We start from the raw sequence: 10,130 nt of genomic DNA on the forward strand, positions 1-10,130 counted from the left end.
CGCAGGGGCACAGCCTGAGAAGACGGGAGGCCGAAAGTGGGGGGTGGGCAGCGGAAGCACAGGGCGGGGTGGGTAGAGGGAGCTGGAGAGTAGGGGGTGGGAGGGGACACAGGGAGGGGCACACAGAGTAGGGACAACACGGGGTGGCGGGAGTAGGGGGGGCTGCATCGCAGAGTTCCACCTCCTCCTCTGTGTGGGTGTCTCGGGAGCGTTGCAAGGAAATGACCCTGTCTGAGGGCTCCCTGGCTGCTGAAGCTATCGAGAGGTTCCATTTTTCTACGGGGAAAATGAGCATCGGGCACGCTATCCACTCCCTGGACTGAGTAGCCCTGGGAGGTGCCTGATTGACAGGGCCTAGCCTCCTCCGTGTGGGGAGTCTAGGGTGGGCTGTGGTCCCGGCCCTGGGAGTGCGGAGGAAGGGATAGCGCCCTTCAGGCCTGCAGTGACTCGCGTCTGCCTGAATGCAGCTCATTCATAGTGCAGCCCCCTCTGGAACGCAGAGTCCCAAGTCCCCGAGGGTGGGAGGAGGCGCTGTTCCGCCCGTGGCATGGGCGTGCCTCCTCAGCGAACCAGGCGGTCCATTCAGTCCTTTGCTCCCGCCTTCGCTTTTTTTAGCATGTGATCCGCGGGAACCGCCCAATCAAAACAGAGATGGCCCATCAGCTCTATGTCCTTCAAGTCCTGACCTTTAACCTCCTGGAAGAAAGGATGATGACCAAGATGGACCCCAATGACCAGGTAGGTGCTCAGAGGGGCGCTGCCCTCCTGGCTTAAATCCTACACTGCCTGTCATGGCTGTGCTGCCCCGCGCCCTGCTCTGTGGGCCAGGCACTGGGCGTGGTCTTTGCAGAAGTGGTTTGCATCTGCCCTGGAAACTAGCATGAGCTGCGCCTGCTGGCAACTTCCTGTGGGCCGTGCCCATTTCTGTTGGGCTGCGGTAGAGGTGATGCCTCCTAAGAGACTGGCTGGGGCCAGAGGTTGGTCCAGAGGGGCCTGGCCCCAGCCCGCTGTTTCCTTCCTCACTTCCCTTACCTGGCTGACTCACCTGCTGCTGTCTGTTCCACCTCCCAGGCTCAGAGAGACATTATATTTGAACTGAGGAGGATCGCATTTGATGCGGACTCTGACCCCAGCAACGTCCCTGGGAGTGGGACTGAAAAACGCAAAGCCATGTACACCAAGGACTACAAAATGCTGGGGTTTACTGTGAGTACTCAAAACATGGGTGATGGTAGGCCTCCTCCCCAGACAGGAGGTTGGAGGCCCAGCCAGATAGGGCCCCGAGGACCTCTTCTTCCGGATGGTTTCCCTGGGACGGGTGGCAGCGGGAAGCTGGCAGGGCCCTGATGCTTGGTTTGCTTTGAGGAGGCGCTTTGCAGGTGCACTGTTTGGCCCCATGAAACGAACCTACCTGTAGGAGGACCCAGGAGGCCGGCCGGGGTGGGGAGGGGATCTTGGCGCCCCAGCGGCTCAGTTCTTTGCAGAGCTACAGTGGATATTTGTGACAGCTGATAGGTGAAGATGGGGTTAATTTGCTGAAGTATGTGTCGTGCATACGGCATATACAGCGCTGGGAACACAAGTGAGGCCGCCACAGTCCTGCACCCCGGGGCTCACGGTTCTGAAGCAGAGATGGGTGTGTAAAAAGATCCCGGACAGGAGAATCGGGTGCCGGCGGCACAGGGAGCAGGGTGATGGGGCTTCCGCTCGGTTCGTGCCGCACACGGCAGGGCACCGCATCGCAGACCAAACCTTTCCTTCTCCAGAACCACATCAACCCAGCCCTGGACTTCACCCAGACTCCTCCGGGCATGCTGGCCTTGGACAACATGCTGTACTTGGCGAAGGTCCACCAGGACACCTACATCCGGGTAAAGGCGGGGCCTTCCCTCCTGCTCCTGGAGCCGCATCTCTTGCCTTCCTTCCTCCCCTCCCTGACCCTCCCTGACCCTCCCATTCCTCTCCCCCCACAGATCGTCTTGGAGAACAGCAGCCGAGAAGACAAGCACGAGTGCCCCTTTGGCCGCAGTGCCATCGAGCTCACGAAAATGCTCTGTGAGATCCTGCAGGTTGGGGAGCTCCGTAAGTCCCTGCGGTCGAGAGCCCGGTGACCCCGAGGTCATAAGCGGATGTCAGTAGGACTGACAGCCTCGGGGGGTGGGGGTTTCAGTTGTTCCTAATTACTGCATGAAATGACGCACCCTGGTCTGATATCCGGGAGTCACAGGTGTTGCTCTGGTTTGAGCCTTGTTCAAGAGCTATCCCACAGCCTCGTGTGAGGCCAGCTGAGCCTGTAACAGGGCAAACCCCGGAGCAGACGGCCGAGGACATGGAGAAAGGCCCGCCCCACACCCTTGTTAGCCACAGTCCTCGGGACTCGGATGGAGAAGGCAGGTCCTGGACGTGAGCTCCAGGCCCACGGCGGGCCCTTCATGCTTCCCCCGCTTCTCTACCTGCACAGCAAATGAAGGGCGCAACGACTACCACCCCATGTTCTTCACTCACGACCGAGCATTTGAAGAGCTCTTCGGTATCTGCATCCAGCTACTGAACAAGACCTGGAAGGAGATGAGGGCGACAGCAGAGGACTTCAACAAGGTCAGTGTCACAGCGGCCCTGGGGCGCACAGAGGGAAGCTGTCACACACAGCCTCTGACCACTGGCCACTGCCGGGGGACCCCACAGCTGGAAAACCAGCTGGCCTGCGGGCTGAGTCAGAAAGCTGGGGTGTCGGAGGGCCCCAGGCACAGCTCATTGTGGCTTCCTCTGCGACCCCAGCAAGTGTCCTTCCCATGGTGCCCCGGGCCTTCATTTGCTCCAGGAGCCAGCACTTTCTCCTGCCCCTGTGCGGGCACGGCCGGAACAGCTGGCGCTTCCCAAGCACCTGCTGTGTGCAGGCACTGCTGTGGTTTTGTGAACTGGAAGAGTGAGGAGAGGCAGGAGTGGACTGCCGTGGTGTGCACGTCCCAGGTTCTCAGGAGATTGCCATCCCTCAGTGCTTTCTGGGGGCCCACTCCAGTGGAGCATTGTGTGGAGCCCCCAAAGCTGAGCCCCTCAGAGCTGAGTGTGTTGAAGGTGGTCCTCCCATCGTAACCCGTCTGGGAAGCAGGAAGAGGAGAGAGTCAGCCGACCGCATCGCTTCCTGTGTTCCTCCAGTCTCCCCTCCAGTCTCTGCATCTGCCCCGCTAGCGAGGCTGCACTGCAGGGCTGTGTGGGGTCCTGCTTGTTGCTCTGACGGGCGTCGATTGAGAGGAGCAGACACGTGTTCCAGCACGCGGCGTGCCACGTGCCGGGCTCTCCGTGCATCGGCGTCTCGCACTGCAGGAGACGCCGCTTCCTTCCCTTCACTTTAAACACAAGTAGATGGAAGCCCCAGGATGTCGAGCGAGTTGCTCCGTCAACAGACGAGGGGACAGAATCTGCGCCTTTTCTCTCTGACTCCAGAGCCCCCAGCTCCTTCCCTCTATTTGAAATGTGTGAGAACTAAGCCGTGTGTCGTCACCAGTCACCTGCCCGGGGAACCTAGGAAGGTGTGCACGCTCTCTCGCCCGGCCGGGGTCTGTAGTGGCCGCTCTGCCCAGACCCCGGCCCGGGTGAGCACACAGGTGCACGGCAGCTGGCCGTGCCGTCACCGCGGCGGTCCTCTCCCCGCAGGTCATGCAGGTGGTCCGAGAGCAAATCACCCGAGCCTTGCCGTCCAAGCCCAACTCCCTGGATCAGTTCAAGAGCAAACTGCGCAGCCTGAGCTACTCAGAGATCCTGCGTCTGCGCCAGTCAGAGAGGATGAGTCAGGATGACTTCCAGTCCCCGCCCATCGTGTAAGTGCCGCCCCGCACAGCCCCGCCGGCCCCCAACAACCGCCACCGTGGCCGGGCCCTTGGCTTACGCGCCGTGTCTGCCCCAGGGAGCTGAGGGAGAAGATCCAGCCCGAGATCCTGGAGTTGATCAAGCAGCAGCGCCTGAACCGCCTCTGCGAGGGCAGCAGCTTCCGCAAGATTGGGAATCGCCGGAGACAAGGTGCAGCAGGCGGCCCACACGCCGCCCTTGGCAGCCCGGGCCTTGCCCGGCACCGCCCTGACCTGCTTGGCTTCCCCTGTGTTCCAGAGCGCTTCTGGTACTGCCGCCTGGCCCTGAACCACAAGGTCCTGCACTATGGCGACTTGGACGACAACCCTCAGGGGGAGGTGACGTTCGAATCCCTGCAGGAGAAAAGTAGGCTCTCGCTCTGTTGCTGCGTCGTAGCTGGGCCCGTCAGGAGGCCTGCGTGCGGTGCTGGCTGTGCCAGCCGCTTCCCTGGCCTTCGGGCCCTCGCTGCCCCAGACCTGTTTCCCTGTCTCAGAGGCTGCCTCTCCCTGGCTTGCCTCACCAGGCTGTGTGGGAAATGCATGTGATCAGCCATGGGGACGCGTGTGCGCATCATGACCAAGTTGAAAGGCAGTCGTTAAGAGCCCAATCTCCAAAGCCACATCCTGAATTCAGATCCTGGCCTTATCCCCGCTGGGCCGTCAGTTCTAATGAACTGCAAGTGCATTCTGCCGCCTTCCTTGGTTTCTTCTCCTGTACAACAGGAGTAATAGCCTCACTTCCCTCCTAGGGGGACAGCGTGAGTAATACATGCAGAATGGCCCCAGCTTTCTTATGGGGAGGGGGAGGGGAGGGGAGGGGTGTCCAAGGCCCCGTTCCCTGGGGAGATGAATCCAGGAGCCCTGAAGTGACCCCTGGAGAGCTTTGACACAGCTTCGCCAGGCCCTGGTCTACCGGAAGTGACCGCCGAGGAGGGAGCCGTCCAAGGCCACCCTCCCCTGCCCCCCCACCCCCGAGCAAGTGTGGCCTTTGAGGCTGGGGACTGCGCCTCCTGGGCACCCTGCCCAGGCTTCCCTGCCGGCACCGACACCAGCACAGACCCCCAGAGGCTAATGCCCCGCTCTGTCAGTTCCTGTTGCAGACATTAAGGCCATCGTCACTGGGAAGGACTGTCCCCACATGAAGGAGAAAAGCGCTCTGAAACAGAACAAGGTGAGGGGCCGCCCCGTCCGGCGGGTGAGCAGCTCTGGCCCAGGGGAGGGTGGTCTGCTGGGGTACAGCTGCTTGAGCTGGGTGCTCCCTCCGTTGAAATTCTTCCCGAACGTGCTGTGTCGTTAAGGAGAACTTGGGACGTACATGAGACCAGGTGGAACCCCGGATGTGGATCACGTGGCCTCGCAGCCAGGCAGAGTTCCTCTGCAAATATTTAGTATAGATCTTTTTTTTCCCTAAAGATTTATTTATTACTTACTTGAAAGTCAGAATTACACAGAGAGAGGAGAGGAAGAGAGAGAGAACGAGAGAGAGAGAGAGCTAGAGACTGAGAGAGAGGTCTTCCAACTGCTGGTTCACTCCCCAGATGCCTACAACAGCCAGAGCTGTGCCAATCTGAAGCCAGGAGATTTCTCCAGGTCTCCCACGTGGGTGCAGGGGCCCAAGGACTTGGGCCATCTTCTACTGCTTTCCCAGGTGCATTATCAGGGAGCTGGATCAGAAGTGGAGCAGCCAGAAACACAGGGAGTCTTAAAAAAAAAAAAAAAAAAAAAAAACACAGGGAGTCTTTGCACATAACCACAATCCCATTATCATACCTAACAGGAAATAAAAATGTAGTAATTTAATATCAAATATTTCATCGATGTTTGAATTTCTACCAGTTGTCTCATAAAGGTTATAAGGTACATATTTACGTGTATAACACACACAGACACACACACATACCTACTTTTGTTCAAATCATGATCCAAACAAGGCTGCTGTGATAATTAGCCTTTCACATTTCTTAATTCTGATGCTCTCTTCTGTCTTTTCCATTCATTGCTTTGCAGTTTGGTAGTAAAAATGCCAGTTGCAGCCGGCACCGAGGCTCACTAGGCTAATCCTCCACCTAACAGCGCCGGCACACCGGGTTCTAGTCCTGGTCGGGGCACCAGATTCTGTCCCGGTTGCCCCTCTTCCAGGCCAGCTCTCTGCTGTGGCCCGGGAGTGCAGTGGAGGATGGCCCAAGTGCTTGGGCCCTGCACCCGCATGGGAGACCAGGAGAAGCACCTGGCTCCTGCCATCGGATCAGCACAGTGCGCTGGCCGTAGCGCGTCGGGCGCGGCAGCCGTTGGAGGGTGAACCAACGGCAAAAGGAAGACCTTTCTCTCTCTCTCTCTTTCACTGTCCACTCTGCCTGTCAAAAACAAACAAAAAAATGCCAGTTGCTTGTCTGATAGTTTTCCAGGGATTTTGTGGGTTATTTCCCCGTGACACAATTTAAGCTATCTGCCTGTGCCAGCTCTGTGAATTGGTGGTGGCATCCCAGAGGCCAGCCCAGTGCCGGCAGGACCCTGTCACAGCCCAGTGCCTGCCGTCTCCTCCGACAGCAGCAGACTGGCGGTGCTCGCTGCTTCATCCCGGTAGTAGATTCAGCTTCGCAAATGAGCGATAGTCGTGCGGTCATCCCTTTTCATTTAAGAGCCGAACTCCTTCTGTAAGGGGAAGCTTGCCCTTGTGCCCTGTTGGTAGGAAAGGGGGACAGATGTGTGCTGCTGCTTGTGTGGACCGCTCTGAAACAACGAGTGAATCCCCTGCTATCCTCCAGCGGTGGCCTCGTTGTCTCCTCCTTGTCTGCCCGCTGTTTTGCTCTGACTTTTTCAGCTGTTCTGAATTCCCCACGCTGATCACAGCACGACAGAGGAAGTCGCTGTCGTGGTCTTGAAGCACAAAAGCCATGGGCTAGGCCGTCATGGGCTCTGACATTCAAGAGTGCGAGTGTGGAGGACGAGCTTCTCCAGTCTTAAAAGCACCACGTCTTAGGGGCGGCTCGGTCTCCAGCCGCACCTGAGCGTGTGCCGGGGGTGGGGAGTGGAGGGAGGCCGCGAAGGCTCACCGCACACCTGAATCCTCACAATTGGTGATGATGCCCAACTGCTAGGACTCTGGCCCCGGTCTTGGTGTGCACAGCCCAGGCCGTCCACTGCGCCGAGGAACTGAACCCCTTTCTCCTGCAGGAGGTGTTGGAATTGGCCTTCTCCATCCTGTATGACCCTGATGAGACCTTAAACTTCATCGCACCTAATAAATATGAGGTGAGCAGTGCGACGCTGTGCCGGGTAGGGAGCTCTCGCCGTGACTGTGCCGCTGGGCAGCACAGGAACGTCCCCTAAGCCAGGTGGCCGCAGCGCAGCCAAGGCCATTGGACACCAGGGCCTGCTGTGCTGTGGGCGGGGGCTCCGCAGTGGCTGCAGGTTGCCTCCAGGCAGGCAGGGTCAGCTGGGGATGGCTGCCCTGCCTGAGGGAGGGAAACTCCCCCCTTTCAGTTCCTCTGGCCCCCCGCCCAAGTGACCTCAACGGAGTCCGTCTCCTCAGGGCTCCTGTTCACACGCAGTAGCGAGTCCGGCGTGGGCTGTGAGCTGGATGGAGCTCTTCTGACTTAGGTCCCCCGGGCTCCAGGTCCTGGTGAGCTCCGGAGCCGCCAGCTGGGACCAGGGGGGGCCTCTGCAAGAGGGGACACCGGCGGGGCCTGAGCGCCCGGGGTTTGGTTGGGAGGAGATGAACAGCAGGTGGGGGAGCAGGTGAGCAAAGGCCTGGGGGAGGGAACAGCGCCGAGGCGGGCGTCCAGGGGACGGGGGCTGGGCAGGCGAGAGGCGCTCTGTCACCCTGAGACCCTCTGGTCCCATCTTAAACAGTTTTTGTTTACACATTTAATGACTAGGTTGCTTTCAATTTGCTATTTCTGGGACAGAATTAGGACCCTACAGGGATTCCTGCGCGTGTCCCTTTTCCCACCCAGTGCGTGTTTCCCCTCCCATTCCTAATTCTAGGGGGAGTTCCGGGGAGGTGACGGCCCAGTACTTAGGTCTCACGCTGCTGTATTTCTTAGTTGTATTTTTAGGTCATGTTTGATAAAAACCAAAAGGTCTCTCGGGAAAGTGGTTAATCAGTGCCGTTACCACGTCTGCCCATACCGGACACTGCCGGGGCAGTGCTGTGAGTCCCGGCAGCAGAGGGGCCTCGGCGGGCGCTCCTGCTGCCCGGGGCCAGCAGGTGACATTTGGCAACTTTCTCCCCACAGTACTGCATCTGGATCGACGGCCTCAGTGCCCTCCTGGGAAAGGACATGTCCAGTGAGCTGACCAAGAGTGACCTGGACACGCTGCTGACCATGGAGATGAAGCTGCGGCTGCTGGACCTGGAGAATGTTCAGATCCCCGAGGCGCCCCCGCCGGTGCCCAAGGAGCCCAGCAGCTACGACTTCGTCTATCACTACGGCTGAGCCCGGAGCCGGGGAGCGCAGGACCAGGCGGGCACTGGGGCCCCGGAGCCGCACTCCCCGTCTGCTGCCTTGTCTCTCGCTTGTACAGAATCTGTAGTGATCGTGGTGGCCGGTAAATGCCAGCCGCTCCTCAACCCCACGCGGGCCACCCAGCACTTCCTCTTGGCCCCTGTCCACGGAGAGTCCCGAAGGCGGGGCGCTCTGCCCTCCCCGCAGCCGTGAAGCCTGGGAACGGGCCACGAGGAATGAGCAGCAGATGCCCTTGCCTGCCAGCCCGAGGAACCGAGTGTGCAACTGGACTGCACAACGGCAGGTCGCCCTTCCGCCGTCAGCCTGCTGCCCGGCTGGCGGGGGCCCCTGTGAGCAGGAGCCGGCCCAGCAAGGGTTGCGTGCAGAGGACAGATGTGCTGGGTGTGCAGAGCCTGGGAGGGCCACCCGTGGGTGACTGTGCCCGTGCCTCAGCTCCAGTACAGGCCGCGGGCCTCTGCTTTGTCTTCTCCGTGAGGGCTCGCCCCCGCTCATCCGGTGCCAAGATGCTGCTGCCTCTGACGGCTGGCTCAAACACCTCTGGTCTCTTGAGCCACCAGGTCCCTCCTGCCCAAACAGGTGGAAATGCGTCCCTACGCAGTCTCCTCCTGGCCAGTCAGAGCCCCCAAGGCCAAGTCCTGCCCTCTTAGCCTGCGGGACGGCTCCAGAGAAAGCCCCGGCGGAGGCCTGGCCTGGACTGTGGTGAGGCCATGCCGCGTCCCCATGTTTCTCTCTTTGCCATCCTCAGGAGAAATCTCCCACTGACCTGAACTGTGTCCCCCCAACTGTGCCCCCCCCCGCGTTTGCTTTCCTCTGTGCTTCTAGTCCCCAGGAGATTTGCCATCCCCTGCTCCCCTGTGGGTCCCGCCGTCGGCCATGACTTCAGGGAGCTGGCTGGAGCCGGCTGAGGCCACAGCTTGCCAGCGGGCCTTCCCTGGTGCTCGGCACTCGTAACCACGCACGTAGCCCCTCTCCTGTAGGTGAACACGGTGGCACTCAGTATTGGTAGCTGGCGTGGTGGGTACTGCCCAGTGAAGAGTGGACTACGTGCTCTCTCTAGGCCATACTTACACAGCCGTGTATATATATTTATACAACATCCGCCTGTCCTGATGGAATGCTGGGGCGGGGGGATAAAGTGAGGAACAAAAGTACCACTTCCAGCAGTGAGCAGTCCAGCTTCCTGTCGGTAACGGTGTTTTCAATAAATACTCTTTCCTGTACAGACTGCGGTCCCCGTGACAGTTCCTCAGCCTCGGTCCCTGCCCCAGGCTGGGGAGTCACCTCGGCAGGCAGGCAGGTAGGCAGGCCTTCATATCGGGGAGCCCAGAGAGCTCCCCCAGACAGCCCTCAGGCACCCTCCCAGAGCCGCCGCCTCCTGTCACCCACCCTGCCACCACCACACACACACACATGTGCACACATGCACACACATGTGCACACACGCACAGACAGGCAGAGCTCCCCCAGACAGCCCTCAGGCACCCTCCCAGAGCCGCCTCCTCTCACCCACCCTGCCCCCACCACACACATGTGCACACATGCACACACATGTGCACACACATACAGGCAGGCAGAGCTCCCCCAGGCAGCCCTCAGGCACCCTCCCAGAGCCGCCGCCTCCTGTCACCCACCCTGCCCCCACCACACACATGCACTTGCACACACACACATACACACACACACCCTGGGGATGGGGGCTCAGACTTGCACGGGACAGGTTCTCTGCTCAGCCCTGCCAGGCACAGCAGGCGGCACACTACGCCCCTGTGAACACGCCCGCCTCTTCTCCCTGCCAGGGAACAGCGCGAGCACTTGT

The 10,130-nt window shown here is 60.0% G+C and overlaps 1 protein-coding gene across 7 annotated transcripts in view; it reads left to right on the forward strand.

Moving 5' to 3' along the window:
- Positions 1 to 9,536, forward strand: part of ELMO2 (engulfment and cell motility 2) — a 38,857-nt gene extending 29,321 nt beyond the window's left edge. For 5 of the 7 annotated variants that reach the window (XM_002721202.6, XM_070051762.2, XM_089307078.1 and 2 more), the window contains 11 exons: positions 616 to 738; positions 1,072 to 1,206; positions 1,767 to 1,871; positions 1,974 to 2,082; positions 2,462 to 2,598; positions 3,655 to 3,818; positions 3,905 to 4,017; positions 4,105 to 4,212; positions 4,934 to 5,016; positions 7,020 to 7,097; positions 8,084 to 9,536. In XM_002721202.6, the coding sequence (XP_002721248.1) occupies positions 616 to 738; positions 1,072 to 1,206; positions 1,767 to 1,871; positions 1,974 to 2,082; positions 2,462 to 2,598; positions 3,655 to 3,818; positions 3,905 to 4,017; positions 4,105 to 4,212; positions 4,934 to 5,016; positions 7,020 to 7,097; positions 8,084 to 8,284 (1,356 nt within the window). In that variant the 3' untranslated portion in view covers positions 8,285 to 9,536. The remainder of the gene's footprint in view (positions 1 to 615; positions 739 to 1,071; positions 1,207 to 1,766; positions 1,872 to 1,973; positions 2,083 to 2,461; positions 2,599 to 3,654; positions 3,819 to 3,904; positions 4,018 to 4,104; positions 4,213 to 4,933; positions 5,017 to 7,019; positions 7,098 to 8,083) is intronic. The other 2 variants (XM_089307080.1, XM_089307081.1) reach the window with 1 other exon arrangement.
- Positions 9,537 to 10,130: the final 594 nt, after the last annotated feature.

Source organism: Oryctolagus cuniculus, chromosome 11, assembly GCF_051225735.1.
Source record: "Oryctolagus cuniculus isolate XC-2025 breed Fujian yellow rabbit chromosome 11, ASM5122573v1, whole genome shotgun sequence".
NCBI lineage: Eukaryota > Metazoa > Chordata > Mammalia > Lagomorpha > Leporidae > Oryctolagus > Oryctolagus cuniculus.